The following is a 25,389-nucleotide window of genomic DNA, read 5'->3' as shown; positions in this document are numbered from 1 at the left end:
AAACACACATCCGTGATCTTTCTTATGGCAAAAAATACAAAGTTCCACATTTTTACAGATAGGAGCTTGAAACCTGTACAGTAGGGTTTTTATGTACAGATTCCGGTTTTTTCTTAGGTATTCCGTAGTTTCTGTAACTGCATTTTGTTTTTGTCCTTAGACAATCATCAAATTCCGTATATGTATGGAAAAATTTTTAGAAATAGAAATGCTACGTTAAACTCAGGGAAGATTAATTGCTTACCTGCTAATTAAATGCCGATAAAATCAAGGCGTATGCTAAGTTATGACTCCCTTAGAAAATAATGCCATATTCTCCCTTAGGAATGGAGAGTGAAGACATCCCTTGGATAGAAAACAATTTTGGTGGTCTTAGAATTTGGCACTGGATATGCCTAATTCTTCTAGGTCTCTTGGGAGTTAGTAAGTATTTTAACTAATTAGTGTCTATAGTTGTCTGCAATTGCTTTGGTTTGCTGCATTCATTATACACATTGCGTTTCTAGGTACGACGCATAACCATCCTTGGTCTCTTATGCTATCACAATGATTTATGGAAGTGTTAGGTGTGTTCTAAGTTTTCTTCTGTTTAGGTTTTTTTTTTTTGTTAATGCTCTGTCTTTCTTTTTTTGTATGACAGGTTTTAAAACAAATAATAATAAGAAAGAAGAGCATTGAGTAAAAGGAGATTAGAGCCACGGCAGAAAGGATGAAAGGGGTTAGAACTCCCTCTTGGACTGACTCCGCGTATTACCATTTGCATAGGGGGGGGGAGAGGGATAGACACAGTCCTTACACAATGGAATTTCAATTAGATAGAATATTTTCATGTAGATATTATATATCCATATGGAAATATATACAGATATATTTCCATATAGATATTATTTAGAAAAAGGCATAAAGTTTTAATTTATAAATTTATATTTCTTCTATTTTAATTGCATTTTATGTCTATTATTTGTATATCTCTATTTATTTATTATTTATTTATTTTTATATTTATAGTTTTCATAAGAACCTGAAAATCTATACCTAGTCACTTAAGATGCTGATGAAAAGTTGGATTATCAAACAGTTCGTGGTAACGAACTGTAAGTAAAGAGCGGCTCGGCTCAATAGTAACCGAAACTCTAAAAACTGGAATTTTGATACCAGTAGATATATTAAAAGAATCGAATGTTTATGCTAATTTCAGATATATAAGTTTCATTAAGTTTAGTCTTAACCATCAAAGGTTACGAGCCCGAGAAAATTTGGCTGATTTTCGAAATAAGGGGGAAATAGCCTCTAAAGGTCAAGTGATTTCAATTAAAATTACACCATCAGCTTCAGCGTATCAGAAAACCCTACTGTACAGGTGTCAAGCTCCTATCTGTAAAAATGTGGAACTTTGTATTTTTTGCCATAAGAAAGATCACGGATGTGTGTTTATTCGTTTTTTTTTCCCAGGGGTGATGGTATTGACCTAGTGGTCCTAGAATATCCAGAGAGGGCTCATTTGAAGGGAAATTAGAAGTTTTAGTTCCCTTTTTAAGTAACCAAAAAAATTTGTGGGAACTAGGCCCCCTCCCCCGCCCCTTTTTTCCCAAAATCGTCCGATCGAACTTTAAGATAGCAATTTTGTTCATCATAGGTGAAAGGCCCAATAACTATGCCTTTGGGTATAACATAACCCCCCAGCACCCCAGGGGAAAGGTCTTTAAGTTATAAAATTTGCCCATTGTTTGCGCATGGTATTTGTTATTGGGATGTAGGCATACATTTTTGGATGGGAGGGGGGCAAATTTTCTGCTGGGGGTTTTTCCAAGGGGGAATTTTCCATGGGGAGGAAAGTTTCCAGGGAGTGAACTTGCCAGGGGGAATTATACGCTGAGGGAATTTGCCAGAATTCTTATACAAAGTTCTTTTTATACGTCTTGCTTTCTCTTTTCCGTCTCCGAATTTCCACCAGGATTGAATTGTTTAGAGGATATTTCTGCGGGGAGGAGGTTTCTCCGTGGACGGGGTGCCAGACTTCATAGCATTATTTAAAAAAGATCAGAAATTAAATTTAAAAAAAAGTTTTTTCAACTGAAAGTAAGGAACAACATTAAAACTTAAAATGAATAGAAATTATTAGGTATATACAAATGTTTGTCCAACTCGTAAAAACGTAACAAAAATGGATATAAACAAATTTTGTATACGTTTTTTGAGTTTTTTTGTGTAACCCCCCCCCCCGAAAAAAATCTTTGAGTAGTGCCCCCTTCGAAAAAAAATCCTGGGTATGGCCTTGCGTGTATAAAAGGGGTTGCCCCTTCCTCAACGCCCCGCTTTTACGCTAGTGTTTGAATTTTTTCCCGATTCTTTAATAATGACTCCTGAAACACAACTGGGCCGTTTAGTATGAACAATAAGACGCTTTTTTAAAAGTACTAAAAAACTTTAGCGTAAAGAGCGAGGTATATACGCAATAATTTATACACATAATAATTTCTGTTCGTTTTAAGTTTTAATGTTGCTCCTTACTTTCAGTTGAAAAAACTTAATTAATTCCCTTATAGAGCAATGACAAACCTCTGTCTTCAAATAGTTTTCTCAATTATAAACAATAAAACAAGATAACTAATTCATCTTCATCCAGTCAAGGTAAAACAAGTACTTAAGCTTACATAAGCTCACATTTTGAGAATTGATTTAGAGTTCAAAGTGAACGCACCTGTCTTAAATTGGATAGTTTATTAACCAACAAGCTTTTCAGTCAATTCTAATTCCGGTGAAGCCAGTTTAAATTTCGCAATATCAAACAGTACGTGGTAACGAACTGTAAGCAAGGAGCGACCCGGCTCAATGGTAACCAAAACTCTAGAAAACGGTATTTTGATACAAATAGATACATCAAAAGAATTATATTTTAATGTTGATTTCAAGTATATAAGTTTCATCAAGTTTAATCCTACTCATCAAAAGTTACGCGCCTGAGAAAATTTGGCTGATTTTCGAAAAAAGGGGGAAAGACCTCCTAAACGTTATAGAACCTTAATGAAAATCACACCATCATATTCCACGTAACAGAGAACCCCACTGTAGAGATTTCAAGCTCCTATCTACAAAAATGTGGAATTTTGCATTTTTTGCCAGAAGAAAGATCACGGGTGCGTGTTTATTTATTTTTTTTATTTTTTTTTCCCCAGGGGTGATCGTATCGACCCAGTGGTCCTAGAATATCGTGGGAGGGCTCATTGGAATGGAAGTTAAAAGTTCTAGGCCCTTTTTAAGTGATCAAAAAAATGGAGGGCGACTAGGCCCCCTCCCACGCTCATTTTTTTCCCAAAGTCACCTGATCAAAATTTTTAGATAGCCATTTTGTTCAGCATGTTCGAAAATATTATAAGTATGTCTTTTAGGATGATTTAATCCCCCGAGGTTCCCGGGGGGAGGGCTGAAAGTTATGAACTTTACCCAATGTTAACATATAGTATTGGTTATTGGGAAGTATACAGACGTTTTCAGGGGAGATTTTTCCTGGTAGTGGGAGGGGTCGGGGGTTATGTGGGAGGATCTTTCCATGTAGGAAGCTTTCATGGGGGAAGGGATATTGCTATGAAGGGGACGCCGGACTTCCCAGCATTATTTAAAAAAAGATCAGAAATTAAATATAAAAAAAACAAGTTTTTCAACTGCAACAACAGCAACACCAAAACTATAAACGAACAGAAAATATTACATATATGATTGGGTTCACCCCCTAATCAATACCTCGCTGTTTAAGCCAAAGATTTTTTAGTACTTTCATAAGAGCTATTTATTCTAATTAACGGCCTTTGTGATTAAGTGGTCATTTTTAAAGAATTGGAACAAAATTCGAACTTTTGCTTAAAGAGCAAGGTATTGACTAGGGGGCGAACCCCCTAATATACGTATTAAAAATATATGAATATAGAAGTTCTTTACGTAAGTTAATTAATAAGTTACAAATATTTATTACTAATAAAAAAGTTCGTAAATAAAATTAAACAAGTTTCAAGAAAGCCATTTAACCAAATAAAAGTAAATTAATCTGCAAATGTTGTTTTAATTATTCATATACGGTGAGCCAAGATCAAAACCTGCATTAACTCAAAAATGTTCAAAAATTAAATAAAAAAACAAGTTTTTTTAACTGAAAGTAAGGAGCGACATTAAAACTTAAAACGAACAGAAATTATTCCGTATATGAAAGGGGCTGTCCCTTCCTCAACGCCTCGTTCTTTACGCTAAAGTTTGACTTTCTCACAACTCTTTTTTTTAAAACAATGAAAAACTTTAGCGTAAAGAGCGAGGCGTTGAGGAGGGGGCAGCCCCTTTCATATACGGAATAATTTCTGTTCGTTTTAAGTTTTAATGTCACTCCTTACTTTCAGTTAAAACAAACTTATTTTTTTATTTAATTTGTTAAAGGATTATGATTCCGAGTGAAATGCCAAGCGGATCATGACTACCAGAGTTAACCTAAGATCGGATTCTTGACTCGTTTGTTTATGTGTGATGTCATGCTATTAAAAGATTAACCTGACCATATCTGAAATTATGTTTGATATATCGAGCGAGCTCTCGTCTGATGAAAAGCAATATATATATTTACCTGTTTTGAACTTTATTCAAGTAAACGTTGAAGTATGTTTTGAACTTTATTCAAGTAAACATTGAGGATGAAATAGTTATAAAGCATGTTGCTGACTTTTTCGACATTTCCAGTGTGTGTGCTGCTAAAAAAATCTCTATGCCTCTGTTTCCCCATCTAGTCCTGCCCGAAGCGTACAGGCCAAAAAACTTTAGTTAGCCATCTCAAGGATATTATTGAGCTTTTCTGAAAATGTGACTCTGATGGATTTCAAGCTCCTGCTTACATGATTCGCATCCCTACTGAAGTTCCTGTTATAGTAGCAGTAGTTTATTCTCGTTTAGCTACTAAGGTAAATAAAATTCAACAAACTCTTGATTTTATAAATGGAAAGTTAACACTTTATGAGCTAAATTTCCCACAAATTATTCCGGCTAGTGGCGCCCCTGATGGTTTCGCCACCGATATTATCTCAAGTGTGACTCCAAACGTGAATAATCCAGCTAAACGTAAAGAATTGAACGATAAAATTCAGGGAAAGATGGACATCTTTGGGTGATAAACTAGTTGTGAAAATTGAAGATCTGGCTGCAAAAGACTCCTGCAAATCCTTTCCGTCTGTTTTTAGTAATTCGAAGGCAAAATGATTGAAAAAAATGTTCTATGGTCTCCTTAGAGGAATTAAGCATGTTTATGATTTATCGAATATATTGGATTGTAATGGAGTCACTGATGCCACTAGAGTTGGCAATTCTAAGCCGGTTAAGCTCACTTTTTGGGACAATGCTGCACTTAAATATGCGCTTAGAATTGGCTTGAAAATTGATTATGATTTTCTAAGTGTTGTTGAATCCAAAGCTATGAGCTCTTTTGATGTATCTTACTTCAAGAACATTTATTGACCGGTACCAGCGTTAATTTTTTTGCATAGAAATCCAGATCATATCGTACTTACCATGAATGCACGGCATACAAGTGGTCAATTTTCAGGAGGTCTAGTCTACCTTCAATCGTCAACTCTGACATTTTCGCCCCAAGTGTTATGGTCCTGGTGATCTTTATCTCGCGATCAGATTTGGCAATTTTGTTTTAATTAACGTTTACCAGCCACATAACAAGAACAATATGGTTTCTTTTACTGTATTTACTAAGACCTGTGTCAAGCTGAATAGTTTAATCGCTGGGATCTGTGTGAATGGATACGATTGGTTATTAATAGGTTATTTGAATTGTGATATAAATTCGACGTTTTCCTGATCCAAAACCCTCTTAAATAGCCTTCCTCCCGGCTTTCGGATTATAAGTAAAGATCTGCCATATACATATATTCATAATATTAGTTCTCGCTCAAACCTTGACCATTGTGTATGCTCAGTCGATATATCGACATCTAGCGTTCACGTTGACGAAGAAGAGAGGGACTATGACCACTTGCCCTTATCGTTACAAGTTTCTATTCCTGCTAATTTGGTGATTAACTTTCCTCGTGTAAATAATTCCAAGTCATTTAAAAATCGTAATTGGAATCGTACGAATCGGCCTTTATATCTGGCTACTCTAACCTTCCTGTTGCATAGTGTTAAAGTACCGTATAACCTGTTATTTTGCAGTTTTTTTTTTCATCAAATGCTCGAGCCCAATTAAACACGTATTATTATGGCATTGTAGATTGCATGAAGAAGGCTGAAGAAGTCGCTGTTCCTAGTGAAATGATTCGTTGTCGTACTCATAAACCTATGTGGAATCTTGACCCTGAGTTAAAGAAAATTTAAAATCAAGCAAAATTGTTGCTCCGAATTTGGATTGCCTGCGGGTGTCTGTCTAGTGGTATTGTTTTTTTATATAAAATGGGAAACTAAGATTGCTTTCAAGCGTCGAATACGATCTGTTTGGGAATCTGGTGCCGAATTTCCGAAAATTCCAATGAATCAAAGCGTGTTGTTAATTCTTCGAGACTTAAAGGTTCACATGATGGCAATATGCCGCAACAATCCTGGATTCAGTATTATTCGGGTTTATTTTCCGTAGTAAATTATGCTGTTCATGCTCGGTTTTCAATTCTTTTGTCTCGTTCTTTACCCCTTAAAGTGTAGTTGCTATCTCATTTACAGCCTTTGTTTCAAATGTTCCTTTGTAATTCTATTGTTCCTGATAGTTTCCTTGGTGGCACGGTTATTTCGATTTTGAAGCGAGGTAAAGATCCTAATAAGTGTGATTCGTATACGCCTTACTGTCGCATGTAATATTAGCAAGTTTTTTTTAGTATATTTCATTACCTCATGTTATCGATTTAGTTGATTATGATGCTAATCAGTTTGGGTTTAAAACACAAATTGGCTGCCAGCTTTCGCATCGAGCCCTTTCAGTTCTTTTAAGAGGTGCTAACGTTAAGGGACAAGTTCTGCATATATGTGCACTTGATGTGTCCAAAACGTTCGACAGTATTGTTCATTCACAGGCCCTTTACTCTTTATATGAGCAAGGGATAAACGCCTCTATTCTTTTGGTTTTAAAATTTTGGTATCTTAATTCTTTTGTAAGATATAAATCAAATGGTCAGATTTTCGAGAATTTACCTAGTCGTAGAGTTAGACAGGGAGGGGTGCTTTCTCCATATATTTTCAGTGCTTGTTTATCTAGTGTTCTTTCGAAGATACCCTCTACCTAATTTACTGGGTTTTTGGACGTGTCTTACCTTTAATACGCCGACGATCTGCTGCATATTAGTCGGTCGAAAGTTGGGTTAGCACAGAGTGTTAATAATGTCCGTTCTACTCTTGGATAAATTGGTTTATCCCTATATATTGCCAAATGGAATATTTTTCGTTCAATGATGTTTGGTACGGGTGATCTAAATTACCGTCTTTGTAATTCCCCGTGTTTCTAGTCTCAGGTGGCTCGGGATTTCGGTTTGTGATTCAGTTTCAACTCTACAGCGAAAACTGTATCTGATATTAAAGGTAAATTAAAAACGGGTTATTCTAAGATAGTTGCTAATCGTGGTCGTTATAATAGGGGCGGTCTCGCGAAATTTTACTCGACTTTTTGTGATCATGCTGTACTTCTTAGGTCTGGATATTACCCTCTGTTTCGAGAAAGTGATCTGAATCTAATCCACATTTCTTATTTCCGGTACTGCAAGTATCTTCTTTATTTGCCACGTTCCTATCCTAATACAAAAATAATCGCTCGGTTTGGTGCTACTCATATTATGCGTACTCTGCACCATCATCAACATGTAATTAGTTCTGATGCGTGCTTAAGGCTGGGCCCTCATCATTGCCTCATTCGGTTGCTTAGTGCTGTTTGATATTTTTGTTTATTTATCATATTTGTTTATTTGTTATTTATTTGTAATTTTTGTAGTGAATTTTTTTGTTCTTTATTCTTTTTATTACTCCACTATTTTCCATTGTACTTTGGTTATAAATGAATCATCATCATCATCATTATAAGCAATTACCCTTTGGCAGACCTCACCCTTTTCTATCAAAATTTGACTCATATTGTAGATCAAGTTTACCGTAATCTATCAGTATGCTAGAATTAAAGAGGAATTTCCGATCATTACTTTCACTTCAAGGGTTTTCTAGGGATTGTGCGGGACTTTTTGCGCTGCCTAACTAAAGGGCAATTAGGGCACAGTTTTTTTTAGACTTAGGGCACTTCGTATAGAAGGAGTTGTCGTAGAAACTTCGAAATGAGCTCATTGGATTAGAAATTAAAAGTTTTAGTGCTCGTTTTAATAGTCGGAAGTGATTGAAGTACAACCAGCCCTCCCACGCCCATCATTTCCCCAAACACATGCAATCAAAATTTTGGGATAGAGTTTTGTTCAGCGTAGTTGAAAGTTCCAGTAATTACGTCTTTGAGGATGAAACTCTACCCTCCCCATAGCCCTCAGGGCAAGGGTTGTAAGACATACCCGGGGGCATATAAGGTTTTTATGGAAATGGTGGTCATGTAAACTTTGGAAAGGGCTCGTCGGATTGGAAATCAGAGTCCCTTTTTCAGAGGTTCTAGAGTCAAAATGATCGAAGGGCAACTATTCCCCTTTCCCTCAGCGTCTTATTTTCCTCAATATGAAAATTTTGAGATACTCATTTGTTCAAAAACAGTTAAAAGATCACAAAACAAGGGCTTTAGGACTAAGAAAACCCCCCAGAGTCTGGGGGGCAAGGGTTTTATGTTATGCCCCGGGGACACAAGGTTTTTATGGAAAGTGTGGTTGTGTAAACTTTAGAGGAGGCTCATTTGATTGCAAATTGAAAGTTCTTATGGCTTTTTAAGAGTCAAAAGTGATTGAGGTGGTAGCAACCCCCCTCCCCCTTCCCTGGCTCCCTCTTTCCCCCAAAAGTATCCGATTGAATTTGTGAGATGGCCATTTTACTCGCGATAGTCCAAAGAGCATATAACAATGCCTTCATGGTCGACACAACCCCCAGACCTCAGGGGCAAGCGTAATAAGCTATGCCCCGGGGTATATATGGTTTTTATGGAACAGTTTGTCGTATAGACTTCGAGTCGGATGGTGCTCATGTGATTTGAAGCCGAAAGTTTTAGTGCCATTATTAAGAGTCGAAAGTGAATGCAGGGCAACCAGCTTCTCCCCCACAAGCGCATCATCCCTCAAAACATATCAGATCAAAATTTTAAAAGAGCTATTTTGTTCAGCATTGTTGAAATGTCCAGTAGTTATGTTTTTGGGTGTCGTTAGGTCCTTAGGGCAATGACTCTAAGTTAGGCAATTCGTTCACTGATTTCATATAGTACATGTTATTGAGAAAGGCATGCATTTTTTACCTTTACTTTTCAACAAGACGAAGGGTATTCAGGTGGCTCTTTCAGAAAATGTTGAGGGGAGTGTTGAACCAAATCAAACACATTATGTGTATACGGATTGTTAAAAAGGTGTAACTCAGGAATGACTGCGTATAACCCTTTTGAACTTTGAGAAATGATAAGAGACAAGATCAAAAAGGCAACGTTTGCATGCTACCACTATTACTACCATTACCGCTACTGCTACTGCCACTACCACTAATACTACTAACACACTACTCTATTTACAATATAAAGGGAAATTTGAACTAAATCAAAAGACGATATGTACATGTACATTGTCAAAAGAGCGTATCTCAAGAATTGATTTGAACTTTCAAAGAATGCTAAAAGGGGAAGATCATCTGACCAAAAGCAATATGTGGACGCCACTACTAATACTACAATCACTGCTACATTTACTACTACTATAACTAATTAAACTAATACCTCTATTACAACTACTTGTAAAGGCAATACGTTAATACCACTGCTGCTACTAGTACTACCGCTATTTCTATTAATACTACTTTTTGTTAATACCAATACTGCTACTGTGACCACTATTACAACTATGACTAAGTGTGTGAAGGTTAAATTTTCAAGAAATTTTTTGGGTGGAAGGTGAACTTAATCAAAAGATGCCGTCTGTGTGAAGGTTGTCAAAGGGGCGTAACAGCAATATCTTAGGAACAGCTCGGAGTCTGAATTTGAAACTGCCAGGGCTTGTTTTTGGGAATGTTGAACTAACCAAACGAAAATATTTGCATCCTAATGCTACTGCTCCTACTCATACGGCTACTACTGCTACTGTTATTACTACTTCTACTGCTGCTACTAATGCCACCAAAGCTAATACTAATATTATTAGTTCTACTGGTACTACTACTAGTGCTGCTGCGCATACTGCTACTAATACTGCTACAATTTTAAGAGCCAAAAGAGGCAGGAGGGCAAGCAGCCCTCCTTCCAAGCTCATTCATTTCCCAAACACGTAATGTCAAAATTTTGAGACAGCCATTTCATTCAGCATTGTAGAATGGTCCAATAACTATGTCTCTACGGATATTGTGTATGTCAACCCCCAACAATTATGTAATTGACCCATCATGATTTAAAAATAATGTTGCTTTAAAACTAAATCAAAATTCACTGTGTGTGTGTATGCACAGACAGAAATTGGTTTGAGAATGATATTGTGTTGGTTTTTTTTCGGGTCAACTTGAGGAGGCATAAGATTAATTTAAACAATACTACTTGTATCAGGATAAAACATTGGTGAAAAAGTTCGTACAACATACAAATAGCAAGCCAAACTATGGATTCTTATAAAAACGAAAAGATATAAAACATTTATTTTTCCCACAAAAAAGACTATGTCAATGAAAAACGAACAGAAAATAATTTAAAAACTTTTTCCATAAAACAAGTTTTTCAAAGAAAAGTAAAGAGCTCCATTAAACCAAAAATGAGAAAAAATCTTCCAGGCGTAAAACTACCACAAATCAATCAGTAAATAAATGAAACCCGAAACGAGCAGAAATTACAATAAACAACGGACTCAAACTCAAAACGAGAAAAAATTAACATGAGTAGGGCTGACAACCCGCATGCCTTCTCAAGACCATAACATAAGTTGGGCTTTAGTGAAAAAAAAACAACAACAAATGACCGTGGATTGTCAGTTTAATATAGGCTACATATATTTATATTTATTCCTTAGAGTTTTAATTATTTTTCATTTATTAAAGTCAAAAATGTGAAAACATTTAAAATGTATTTTGTTTTGAGTAAAGTGCAAATTTTATACTGGTCTTGAGAAGGCATGTGGGTTGTCATTCCTACTCGTGTTAACTTTTATTCGTTTTGAGTTTGACTTCGTTTATTGAAGGTGATTTGAGGTAGTTTTACGCTTAGAAGATTTTTAGACTTTATTTTTGCTCACTTTTGGTTTAATGGAGCTCTTTACCTTTCATTGAAAAACTTGTTTTGTGGAAAAGGGATACAGGATTCTCCAGGCATAATTGACATCTGTAGTGATATTTTTTGTATTCTGAACGGAGGTAAAGGTTATTGGGGTGGGGGGGGGGGTAGGGGTGTTTGAATCTTCAAGGACGTATGTATCATTGGTCTATATTTCAATAATCACATTCAGCTTGTCAAAAATACTCATACAGTTGAATTAGAATTAGAAGATGACACATTAGATACATTCTTTAACAGCTCATTAATAGCTTGCGAAAAACAAAATTTGCCTTGATTCAGAACACAAAAGTTCTTCCGTCATGTCTCCCACTCAACTGCATAAGCCTAAAATCAGTCAGGCACGCTTACCTTAGAAGATATTTCATTTAGAAGAGGCACTGCTATTAGTAGGAGCAGAAACTCAAAAGCACTAGCTCAAAATGAGAGGTCGCAGCAGCGTGCATCACAAGGATCAAGACAAGAGGAGATGTCTCCAAATTTCTATCATAGATAACAGTAATGCAAAGGCACTGCCTTTAGTCATTGCCTTTGCTGAGACTATACTAATGATGTGGCCGAGACTATTTAGTGATTTTAAAAAGGTTAAAACTTACCACTTCAACTATCTTGTGCAGCTAACGATTGCGACTTTGTTGCAGTGCAAACATGGAATAAGGAGAGCCGAAACCACTGCCAGATTAATGAAATTAATTCTCAAATGTAAGAAAAAGGGTAAAGGCTAATGCTAGCTCTGAACGGCCTTAATATTGTCCCAGCGCCAGTCTTTTGTAGATTAATTATAAAAACTTTTTCCACAAAATAAGTTTTTCAAAGAAAAGTAAAGAACTCCATTAAACAAAAATGAGCAAAAAAAAATCAAATAATCTACCAAGCTAGAAACTACCGCAAATCAGCATCGATAAATAAATGAAACCCAAAACGAATAGAAATTACAATAAATAACCGAGTCAAACTCAAAACGAGCAGAAATTAACATAAGTTGGGCGCAAAACCCCTATGCCTTCCCAAGGCCAGAACATAATTTGCACTTAACTGGAAAAAATATAAACGTTTTTAATTTTATATAACTTTAATAAATCAAATAATATTAACATTTTGATTACTAAATATCAGTATATGTATATTAAACTGACAATAAACATTCATTTGTATTTTTTCAGTAAAGTGCAAATTTTGTTGCGTAAAGTGCAAATCTAGCGCGCTGCCTATGATAGCTAATTCAATAGCAATTGAATTTTGGCAATTTGTGTTTGGCAATAGCAATTTCCAGAAAAGAAAAGGTAAGCTGTATAAAAACTTGCTTGACTACGTTGAGATTTCAAGAAATTTTAGCAGCCTCGTGTCATGGTTTCCAGGGTAACATTTATGTTTTAATGTAAAGTTTTAACAATGTCGTTACTGACAATCCTATTCAAACAAGACATCAGTTACGTTCGTTAAGAAATAAAGCAACAAAGCAGATTCACAGCACAAGTATCAATTTCTGCCATATTTTGAGAACAAACATTTTGATCCTTGTAAGGTAAAAATACAATTACGAGAATTTGTCGATAGCCAATTGGTTTGGGACTATCCAAAAGCTATTTTTCCCATACTGCTGGGAGGGGATGCGTTTGTTCCTAAGCATATATACGATCCATGCAAAGTGAATATTTAATTATATTTTTAATAAATCGTTTTTCGAGTAATACTAACAGTTACACGGCATTGCATAACAGCTCTAGAGGGGTGGAATCAGTGGTACTATTTGTGCGGGGGAACTAAGGTTTTAAAATTTGTATTTTTAGCCTTAAATCATCGAAATTCCTCTAAAAGACTTTAACCTATGACCTCCCTTAATTTAGAGGAGTATTTATTTTATTGCACTTAAGCATAAAGAGCAAGGGATTGATTAGGCCATTACTCTCTGTTTGATTTATAATGTCACTCTTAATTTGTTTGTAAAAACTTTTTCATCTTTTTATTTAATTCATTTTAAACATTTTCCATGGCAGCTGACATCATGTTATCAAATTTGTCAAAGCAGTAAAGGTTAACGCATCAATGGCGTTGCCTGTGTTTCCTGACAATAAGTATGTTTGCAAAAAAAAAAAAAATGGTTAAAATTAAATATTGGAATTTTGAATGGAAAAGTTAATTCAATTTCAAAAAAAAAAAAAAAAAAACGATAATCCGCCTTAGTTGCAAAAATGACGAGCAGATAAATATTTAGTGCATTTTTTATTGTTGCTCAGTTAGTTGACGTTTTCGGGATATTGCATGTCTTTAACACAAGTTTTTTTTTTCTTTAGAAGTGGTTGGTCACATGCGCCTTAGCCTAAGTCTGATGTTGACATTGCCACCCGAAGGAGAACAGCATAGACAAACAGAGTTAATAACTGCATATTCAATTCTTTCAGCAATCCTTATATGCAGTTTCGTTAAATTCCGCATTCCGCGGACGAAGCATGAAATAGAGGCAGATTTTCAACGGAAGGCACTTGCGATGAATTTTAAGAGGGAATTGGCGAGAATAAGAAATTCGGAGCTAAATACCTTCAATTTACAAAAAGGTAATAATGGCTCAAGTCTATTTTCTTTCTCCAACCTTAAAAATCTGACCGTGACAACTCTAATCTGACTTTAGTTCCACTCTTTCTTTCCGGTCTAGTTCAATTCATTGGTCGGTCCAGGAAGATCAAAATTTCAGTGAAAACGTGTAAATTATTCAGAAATTTTAATGTTTGACCTTGTTTAACAATTTTGTTTCTTGCTTAGAATACGATTCTAAGTCACCTGACGTGTCTTCTCTTGTTACAAAATTTATAATCTTTCCTCAAGCCTCAGACCACTTCCATTTAAAGGGAACTTTCTCTCTGACTTTGTGAGGTATTTTGACGTAACACCTCAAATTGGTATAGTTTTCTTAGACCACATTGCCGTTCTATGACGAACAAATAAATTCTCAAATGGGATAAATCCATTTATTTACACAGTGAAAAAACAGGTACAAAAGTCCAGATATTTCGATCACATATATAGCGACCATCATCAGTAGAATTACTAAAATAATATAATTGAAACTAGCATATTTATAAACAAGAAATAAATAACTTTTTGGGTCATTCACAATTTGGGTCTTGATGTAGATTTTCTTCTTTAATCTTGCCCAAAATCAAAAACTAAATTTCCAGTGAAGGTGGACTTTGTCTTAAGGAGCACAGGAAAGGCAATGGGAGACTACGGAATCAAATAGGGAGGAAAAAGTCTTAGATTATGCTGATGATTTAAGCATCCTAGATGGAGGTGTAAGCAAACTGAATGAAGTTTTAGAGGTTTTGCGAGTTCAGGGTGCTAGAATAGGTTTGAAAATCAATGTTAAGAAGACGAAGTCACTAAGACTAGGAATAAGTGAAGATGAAAAGGTGACGTTGGGCAATGAAAGATTGATCAGGTGGGCAGCTTCACTTACCTCGGTAATATTATTAGTAAAGACGGTGGGAGTAGTGAAGATGTTAAAAGTAGAATAGCCAAGGCTCAGGGTGTTTTTTCACAGTTAAAAAAAGTTTGGAAGAATAGGAAGATAATTCTGCAAACCAAGACTAGAATATTAAAAGCTACAGTGATGACAGTGGTCAAATATGGTTCTGAAGCATGGGCACTCTGAAAAGCGGATGAAGATTTGCTACATTTTTTCCAGAGAAATTGCTTAAGGATTGTTCTGGGTACCCGGCTGACCGTATTTCAAACAACAGGCTATACGAAAAATATGGTTCAATATCGCTCTCTAGGGATGACAGGTTGCCAAAGATTGTTCTTTTCGGCCAACCGTCTAGGGCTAAACGGAAAGCAGGTCGTCCTTGTCTGGGGTGGGAGGACGTCATAAAGAAAGATTTAAAGGAAATGGGAACTTCGTGGGCGGGTGATATCCAGATACCTGTTTTTTTGTACACCCCTATTTTGTGAATGACCCGAAAAGTCATTTATTTCTTTGTGCGTGAATATGCTAGTTTCAATTATATTATTTTAGGAATTCTACTGATGACGGTCGCTGTATATGTATCGAAGTCATTTTGATCAAAATTACAACATCAAATTCAGCGTATTAGAGAATTCCAATGCAGAAATTTCAGCCTCTTATGTAGGAAAATGCGAAGCTTTGCATTCTTGAGGGAGAAATATCACAGATGTGTTAATTGTTTGTTTTGTTTATTTTTATCGTATCGAGCCAGTGGTCCTAGAACATGGGGAGAATACTAATTCAAACGGAAACAGACTGAACTATAGCCTAGTGGCGTTTTCTGCCATTTTACGATGCAAAACAAAATTTAAGCCTCAAAGAGGTAGAAAAAGCTGTCGACAGAAAATTCTGAGAGAGCTAATCGATTTAAAATTATCGAAAAGTTATATAAAGAGCTCCATAGTTTCAGTGACAATACTGTCGCTCGATGGCAAATTCAGTCCGTAAGATGTAAATAGTCCATACAAAATGAACTGTTAACATAAACTTTTAAATCAAGGCTTCATTTTGAGTGACGTGAGGATTGATAAATTTATGGACAGAAGTGCATGATTGCGCTTCAATTATGGAGGAGGACTGGTTGATCTTTGTGTAGGTGAGGGGGGGGGGCTGTGCCTGAGCCGTTAAAAAGTGCGTTTTATGCCCAAATTTGTCCCTCTGTTAGCTTTCGGATAAATATAGAAGTATTTAAAGAGTAAAAAGGGGGGAGGGGTAGAAATCTGCAATTATTTTACCAAGGTTCAAATGGGGATATTTCTCTCTTCCTTTTTTTATACACATTTTCGATGTTTTCTTTTTTTCCGGGAGCCCTTTAGTTAAATATAGAAGGAGGTTTAGAGGGGAGGAGGGTTGAAACTAGTTTCTATTCTCCTTTCAATGATAAGAAAATTTTTGGAAGATATGGATGCTGTGATGTTAGCTCCCCTCTTGTAGGTGAGAAAAAATTATTCAACATAAAACATTGCATCAGTGTGCTTACAAGCCAAGATGTTGGAGATATGGAGGGGGTCGTGAGTGCCACCAGGAAATTTTAAGGAAGGAAAGGGGATGTTTTCTTGCTTTCCAGGGAGCCCTTCAGTTAAATATAGAAGGAGGTTTAGAGGGGAGGAGGGTTGAAACTAGTTTATATTCTCCTTTCAATGATAAGAAAATTTTTGGAAGATATGGATGCTGTGATGTTAGCTCCCCTCTTGTAGGTGGGAAGAAATTGTTCAACATAAAACATTGCATAAGTGTGCTTACCAGCCAAGATGTTGAAGATGTGAAGGGGGGGGGTCGTGAGTGCCACCAGGAAATTTCTTAGGAAGGGAAGGGTAGCAGGGGCTACCAGGACCTTTGTCTTCAGCAAAATTCAATGGGGAGTATTTATGATTTTCTTATTTATAAGAAATATTCCGAAAAACCTTATTTTGAAAACCAAGTATACTAAATGTGCTTTTTTCGTCGAAACATTGTTCAGCAAAAATTAAACTGCAACTATTAATTTGAACGATAATTGAAACTTGAAAATTAATATAATTAATTAATGGACTGATACATAACTAACTAATATAAAATAATTAACTACACATAACAATAAAATCAATATTAACAACAGATTTTTTGCCTGGTCACTTTTGTACAAAATATTTCGTTTTCTTATCCATAATCGAAATCCATACACGAAAATTCTTATCCATATTTTATCTGAAATGCAAAACAAAAGAGGATATTTGTGAATAAAAAAACGAAAATTTTAATTAAATCCCTCTATAAGAAAGGTGATAGGAGTGAGTGTGGTAACAACAAAGGTATTAGCTTGGTTTCTGTAGAAAAAAGAAAATTAGCATAATGACACTTTTTAGATTTAGAAATGTTGTAGAAAAAGTTTTAAGGCAAGAAAATTATGGTTTTAGAAAAGGCAGAGGATGTGTCAACCTAAATTTCACTCTTATATTCATAACCGAGAATTGCCGAAGTCATCAAACCCCTTCAGTACTCTATTTTATAGATTATTAACAAGCGTTTGGAACATTTCTGCACGTTCTGCGAATAATAGATTGCCAAAGATCGTCCTTTTAGGACGACAGGGCCAAACGAAGTCAGGCCGTCCCAAAATGGGGAGGAAGAGGTCGTCAGAAGGGGTTGAAGAGAAATTTTAACTTCCTAGGAGGGCGTAAAGAGAGAGACTTTAAATAGATTCGTATAAGGGAGAAGCGTAAGTACCCGTGTTTGCCTCAGCTGGCTTGGAGCGGCAGTCAGTTGTTAGTAGTAGTAGTATTTATTTAATTTAGTTAATTTACTTATTTACTATTTGATCTATTAATACTAAAATATGATCTATTAAATTTCATTTAAATATTTTATTAGTATGATTAAATCTTATTTTTCAAGGCATTACCAAGTTTTTTTTGGAGGGGGTTTTTTGGGGGGAGGGAGTTGGGAGGGGGGGGCTTTGGGTTACACAAATAAGCCTAAAAAAAGATGTCCATTTTGAGGTTTTATGTCCATTTTTATTAAGTTTTTACGAGTCAGACAAACATTTCGGGGGGGGGGGGTCAAACCCCGTACCCCCCCTCCCCTGGATACGGCCTTGTTATTTTTATTAATACCACAATCTCGTTTTTATTGATGTTTTATTCATTAATTAATTAAGACATTACTGATTAAAATTTTTCTTTTACAGCATTGGAACGACTTCAAGAGCCTAACTTTACAGCTTGAGGACAAATTATGTTATATATGACACTTTTATGTTGTTACTTGTCTAAAATTACACTATGTGCTGAATAAACTAAAAAATATGGAAAAGTTCACCTATTCGAATATTACAAGCGCAAATACCAACTATTCGGAATATTTCGAATAATAAGACAAATTTGTAGACCTACTTTAATGTGTGTTTGCCTCTAAAGTGCAACATAAATACTTAAGTCTCAAATTCGGCGACCTAAGATTAGAAAAAACAATTCCCTAACTAAAATTAGAAAATAGTCACTAAGCCCAAACTAATAATCATCTTCTCTTCCTAACAACTGCATGCAGAATTGTGACCCGAGGCCAACGTAGCAAACGATAAACTATTGTTACAAGCAGCAATATCAGTAATATTGTTCACAGCTGGTGCAAGCAGCTGAAAAAACAGCCAAATGAAATCATCTTAAAATACCTTTCCCATTAGCAGGCAATATATAGTTATAAAATCGAACCAAGTTAAACCCAGGACAGCAATTTGAAAAATTCAACTGAGCAACTATAACCAAAATCATACCCTATTTGAAACAAAGCGAGTGGTTTTCTTTCCTTTGATTTTGGATTTTAATTACTCCACTTAGATTACCTTACACCCCTTCCTCCTCTATAAAAGGAAGTCAGCATTCCATGTGTTTTACTTTTTCCAGTATTTCGAAAATTACAATTTAAAAGTAATACATTATACATAAATTACTTGTATAGGGAGAGGGGGGTAGTCAACCAACTCTCAATGCAGAGGCCCATTGGCTTGTTGGAGAAGCGCTCTCAGCCTATCTGGTTGAGCTGGCGCATACCTGGTCCCACGTTTGCTTCATTTGTTGCACCATATGAACATGACTTCACATTGAAAACTGGAATTATCAAGTAAACTTTTCTATTGAATTTTTACAATTTGAAAGATAAATAACGATGTAGGGATGAGTAAACTTACCTCAAGTGCGCCACAGGTGGTCTCTGGTCTAAAGAAGGTTTCTAATCCAAGTTGGTAAGGTGAGTGAAGGAAATAAGTTTATTTACTTATGCTTAACTTCAATTGGGTTTCACCTACCTCTTTTTGCCCATCCGCCAGTATTTCACCATTACACCGTTTTCCGCTCTCCATTTTTGGTGACCGTTTTACCAGTGTCTGAATTTATCGCAGCCAAGCTAGTGCTTAAACACTAAAAACTCGAATATGTTTCCTCAGGAAAAGAAAAGAACAAGACCCGAAAATAAGGAAATGTTTCGAGAATAATATTTTGCTTTTTTTTCTAAACCTTACTTTTATAAATCTAATAGCTCACTGAAGGCTCTTCACGCCTTATCGTAGTGAGAAGCTATTTGATGCTGCAACTATGAACGTATCCCTTAATCTTTCGGTCAATCAAAAATTGCAAAACTATTAAGCTTTTGGGCAAAGCAGCACCATTTCCTCCATTGGAAGTAATCATATTTATTAATACAGTGTGAAAATATTAAAGTAGCGAAAATGAGCGTAAATTTTGAACCAAAGAGTATAGGTAACTTACAAGAGTGGACAGAGCGTAGGCGCCGACAAAAAAAAATCGCCGACGCCATCAAACGTTTGGAGTTCTACGCTAATTTTTTAGGGCTTATTTATTTTTTTTTCAGGAATTCAGATCAGACACTTTTAACTAGACAAATTTTGCCAATTAAATTATTAAAACCTAATTTTTCCAATTAAATTAATTACACTGATTTTTCCAAGCAAATTAACAAAATTAACTTGGCCTTTTATTATAATACTGTAAAGATGCCAATAAACACCAAACGCAAGACAGCATTGGTGATTATTTTTTTGGAAGACAGTATCGCCAGTTTCCACTCTTTTAGGTCACCTATACTCTTTGCTTAGAAGCGTAAACTATTCCAAGGACAAATATAATGTTTAAAAGTGAACACACAAACTTAAATTATATCATAAAAAATGGAATTATAAGCCCGAGCTATGAATTTGGAGTTATTAGCGTATTCGAGCTATGAATACGAGCTATGAATTATTAAGGAGTAAGCCCGAACTTACTCCCTAATAATTTCAGGCGCATGTAAATGTGCTTTGGCTTGGTTTTGGGACAATGATTTACATTTACTAATGTTGAATTTGCTCTATTTTGGACTTGATTTTTTGATTATTGGTTTGGATTTACTGTTTTGTCCTAGGTGATTGGATGGATGAGTAAGGTCTTGACCTTGTTCAAGTGTTTATTTATCTCAGTTACTAAATTAGGAAGACGTTTTTTTTTTTTTGACCAAGTAATTACCTGCAATATACTATACACACGTGATATAAGTTGTACATAGTGCACATTAATTAGCCGCAAATTGTCCGTAGAAAATGTTCTAGAGGGAATAGCTACGGTATAAACGAGGGGAAGCTTTCACAATGCGTCGGGAAACAACTTTCCCTACTTACATAGAGACCCAAAACACCATCAGTGAACCTTTAAGGAAAAGCTGCCTGATCTAAGTTGAGTTCTCTACTAGTTTATACGATCCTTTGGTCAAATCGTGAATATTAATTCTAAATCAAATTGATCGATTCTAGGATTAACCTTTCAGACTAAAATTATATCCATCGTTTGAATTTTAGGATTTTGTAGTAAATATTGAAACTTAAAACAAATGGGAGCATTATGTTGGGACACTTTTTCAAAAATGAAACATGCATTATCATTTGAAACAAAATATTTTCTGCTTCCCCTCCCCTCTTTTTTTTTAAACTGATTCAGTGTCAACTGTGAGTTGGACTTAAAATAATATTTATAATTTAATTTTAAGACCCTATTTAAAGGTCACGTTAATAGCTTTTACTTGAAGTATCATATAATCCTAAGCCCACTTATCCTGAATCTAAATATGACATTTATTTGCGTCCCAAATGCGCTTTACCCCCCCCCCCCCCTAATGGTCATCTATATAGCCTGAGTTGTATATATGCAATGAATTTTCCATACGTTTTTTTCATTTTTTTTGCGGTTTATCAAAAGAAGCAAAAAATTCAGTGTATGTATACAATTCCAAAAGCATTACCATTAGGCGTGAGGGCGGGGGTGGTTTAAAGTCCAGTACCGATGCAAACAAACGTTATATTTGGATTCATGATGAAACACTGATTTTAAAGGAACGTATGTTTCTTAGCTTTCTCAATATTCAGTTAATCAGAAAATTTACCAATTACTGTCATGAAATTTTGTCTTGTCTTAATTAATGCATAAAGCAATTAGAACAGAACACACCTTTCCCCCTTTATTAGTCTCTATAGTGGCAGATATAGCACGGTTAAAAGAGGCCATATCTTCTTCTCCTTCTATTTCAATTGCCATTCCGAACATGAAACCGAATATTACTTCAATACTGAGATGAGGAAGAAAAGTGAACAGCGCTTCAATTTAGCGTTATTAGGGCTATTCGTCTTTTTCTGTAAAACAAACCATCCCTGTCAATTTTATTCACAAATGAAGCCTAACCAAAACCCTAAGACAGAATTTTTTTTTAATAGAGGTTAATTTTAAAAGATAAAAATAAATAGAACATTCTTAACCTCCAAATGCACAAAAAAGACAAATTCTGCTACCATGAAAAGATCTTTCAAGACCCTGTCTGTTCCCCGATTATGTTCCATCATCCCCGAACCCTACCTTCCCGCCCGCAACAGACCATCCCGTAAGAAATCTCGAAAAGTCCCCAAACTGACTCCCATCCCCACTAAACGTGAAAGATATCGCAAGAGTTTTGTTGAGTTGTACAATAGCCAGGAAAACTAGTCATTAATTTTATTGTTGTCTATTTATTTTTTCTTTTGTCTTTTAACTAAGTTTTGACTCATGTTTTTTTATGTATTTTGTTTGGATTATGTTTGACGTGAATTTAAAATTCTTTGATGTGATATGTACATATACTAGTGCTATTTGTGACATAAAATTCAAATTCGGCAACCATGCTGTGAAAGAAATTTTTGATTTGAATTCTATCTTTTTTAAGATTAAAATGAGAGGGTGGAAAGTCGATGTGAAAAAAAAAAAACAAAAACAAAAAGCCAATGAAAAGACCAAAAAATTAAAAGATAAATAAAATTCAATAAAAGCCAAAAAATTATAAGAATTAAAAACCAAATACCTAACATTTATTCTTATAATTTTTCGGCTTCTATTGAATTTTATTTATCTTTTAATTTTTTTGGTTTTCATTGCTTTTTTTCAAATTGACTCTCCGCCTTTGTTTTGTTGGTTTTTTCTTCGGCATTTTCGTCGAACATATTATTTTTCTTCGCGCGGAAGAAGAGAGGCGGTTTTCCTTTCGAAATATTCGCTTAGCTTGCTTTTTCAGTATTTTCGTTTGGCCTTAAAACCCCCATATTTGATCATTTTATTTCTTTATAATATGGCATGCCAATGTGGTTTAAGAAATTATCTTTATGCTGCCCTGATATGGTAATTCAGGTAGATTAAGCTACTTGACCTATTAAATGAAAACAAATTATTACATGCACAACTTACTTTATTTCAAACAATCTTTTACACTGACATTTGCGGGTTACATTTATAATGCAGTTCCGCCTTTCGTTTAGCCAGCACAGCCAGTATTTCCTAACAAAACAAAAGTATCACAAACAATCAGATTAAAAAAAAACTAAACAAAATCTCTATAATTTACTGACGGGCATTGATGATTTGAACAAAATCCGGCTTGAGGGACGCGCCGCCGACGAGAAATCCGTCAATATCTCCCTCTCTGGCAAGCTCACGACAGTTATCAGCAGTTACAGATCCACCATAAATAATTCGTGTTTTCTGAGCCACATCCGCAGAGACGTTATCGTTGAGCCATTTGCGAAGCTTGAGGTGAATCTCTTGAGCCTAAAAAAGGTCTACTATTAAAATTGTGGTCTACTATTAAAGGTCAGTCTGGATGGTACTGGGCAAGTGCTGGAACATTTATTACGGCCTATGACAAATCTAAGAGAATGGTTCAAAGACATAAAATGCTTTCAAATAAGAGTGTATCGAAGACAGAAATCAAGAGCGTAAGATTATAATTTTTATAATCCGTGTAAAATATTTAATCTTGACTAAATTTACGATAACTATGCAAAATATGCGAAGTATCTACCCTAATGCTTCCATCAAGCAGAATGAAGCATTTGTGTGTTATTGTTGTGCATGGTTTACTCGAAGGGATAAGGGATGCTCGAACGAAATCTTAAAAAAGGGAGAAGGAACAGGGATTTTTTCATATGTGGGCTGCCCCTTGTCGGCGGTACAAGTCATCATCAGCACACATCATCACGGAACACTACAACACCGGAACACTTCTGTTATTATTACTTTCCTCCACTATCATTATTTCGTCTAATTGATGAAAATAAAAAACATCGGTGATCTCGACGATTAATGATTTTTCAGTCTTAACTGAACAGTCCCTGCTAAAAACCGCATTTTTTAATCTGCCAGAATGCGATAAAGAGTCAACTACTGATCCGGTGATAGAGAGGGTGAATGCCTCGTCCTGCTCATATACAAAAACACAAGAATAACTTAATGAAATAGTTACTGCAATTTCTACAAATGATAAGTTTATTCTTTTCTGCCATAATTTTCAAGGAATTAAACCAAAATGGGATGATATTCTTAAATTCACTACTGAAAAGAAAAATCCATTTGGTTCAGTTGGTTTAACTGAGACTTGGCTGTCTTCTCAAGATGACGTGTCGCCATAATGTTTGCCAGGTTTTGAAGCCATACATCTTCCACGGCACGTAATAAAGTGCTCCGGTGGCATTACATTATTTGTAAATGAATCTATCTCTTACAAGGGCCGCGATGACTTTGAATCAATTTTTAATGGTGTGGTCGAACGTCGTCGATCTGTCTACTCAATAATTGTTCAAATCCTTGGAATGTCATATCCAGTAGACTTCGTATGCCTTTTTTATAAGCCACTGCCATTTCCAAGTGACATTTTCTGTTCCCCAGTTGAGCAGCTTATGTCGGAGATTAATGAATGTGGTCGAGGTAAAAATACTTATCTTATGGGTGATTTTAACATCAACCTGCTGACGACTGATGGTGACGCCAATTCGAATTCGTTCCTTGATACAACTGTGTCATCTGGTATTCTCCCCACTGTATTCTTTACCATACGGTATTGTACAGCTAGAAATACTGCAACACTGATTGACCATATATTCCTTTCCTTTAACCCTCACGCATCTTTTACCTTGCATATTATAACATCTGATGTTTCCAATCACCACCCTGTCATCAAAATGGTGCCAACAAGGGCAGGCCGGTCCATTAAGCCAGCGTCTAATCGTGTTCGAAGTTTAATCACGTATCGAAGTTTTTCCCAAAAAAACATTGATTACTTCACTGAAACCCTGAAATCGAATGATTGGTCTGCTGTAACTCATGCGTCTTCGGCAGATATGGCAGCAAATGCACTCACGCGCGGGCTTAAACAGTTAACAGAACGGTGTTTTCCTCTACGAACAAGTAGGATCAAAAGTGTTCCCAAAACTCCTTGGATGACGAAAGGTCTCGTTCAGTCTACGAACAAAGAAATAGACTGTACCTGAAAGCTTGTAATTCTACAACTCCTGAAGCGAGAGAGACATACAAAAAGTACAGAAATACATCAAACAGATTAGTACGTAATGCAAAAAGGCGGTATTATACGGAGAGAATAAATGAATGTAAGAGAAACTTGAGAAAAGTATGGGAGGTTGTTAACGAAATAACATGTCAAAAAAAGGAAGAAGGTGGCTATACCTAAAGAAATACTAAATATGTGTGGTGAGACAGTAGCAAGCGAATCTCGTGCTGATGCTTTTACTCAATTTTTCGTTAATCAGACATCTCTACATGCTTCTGACCCATCTCCTAAACAAACCAACAGCAGAACAATATCAGGTCTTTTTCTAGCACCATTTACGAAAGAGGAATTACTAGTGCTTATCAGTAAGCTGCCTAATGGCAAAACCCAAGACACCTTAGGGCTGTACAACTATGTCTTGAAGAAGGCCTCTGCAGGTCTTGTAGCTCAAATTACACACTTGGTCAACCTTTCACTAGCAACCAGAGTTCATCCTAATGTGTTTAGAACTGCCCAAGTCCTTCCCTTCTAAAAAAAAGGAGACAAGAGTCCTATCTCTAATTATCGACCCATATCAATTCTACCGGTTGTATCCGAAGTCCTCGAGCGAGTGGTTTATAACAGAGTATATGGATTCCTCGATAGCATGCAGCTACTCTCACCCCATCAATAC

The 25,389-nt window shown here is 35.7% G+C and overlaps 2 protein-coding genes across 2 annotated transcripts in view; one reads left to right on the top strand and one right to left on the bottom strand.

Moving 5' to 3' along the window:
• The first annotated feature begins 326 nt into the window (after positions 1-326).
• On the top strand, positions 327-18,179 carry LOC148953643 (uncharacterized). Its single transcript, XM_089087268.1, has 3 exons — positions 327-423; positions 13,792-13,944; positions 18,058-18,179. Exons 1-3 carry the CDS (start codon positions 327-329, stop codon positions 18,093-18,095), a joined length of 288 nt encoding a protein of 95 aa, XP_088943394.1. The 3' UTR covers positions 18,096-18,179.
• A 4,426-nt stretch (positions 18,180-22,605) lies between these two features.
• Tpi (triose phosphate isomerase) overlaps positions 22,606-25,389 on the bottom strand; it is a 62,184-nt gene continuing 59,400 nt past the window's right edge. The window contains exon 5 of the mRNA XM_089087289.1: positions 22,606-22,981. Within this exon, the coding sequence (XP_088943415.1) occupies positions 22,775-22,981 (207 nt within the window). The 3' untranslated portion in view covers positions 22,606-22,774. The remainder of the gene's footprint in view (positions 22,982-25,389) is intronic.

The sequence above is a fragment of the Artemia sp. Qi Xiang Cuo genome, chromosome 3 (assembly GCF_049724085.1).
Source record: "Artemia sp. Qi Xiang Cuo chromosome 3, ASM4972408v1, whole genome shotgun sequence".
NCBI lineage: Eukaryota > Metazoa > Arthropoda > Branchiopoda > Anostraca > Artemiidae > Artemia > Artemia sp. Qi Xiang Cuo.
The sequence above is the reverse complement of the archived record's forward strand: the minus strand, read 5'-3'. Positions and strand labels throughout refer to the sequence as shown.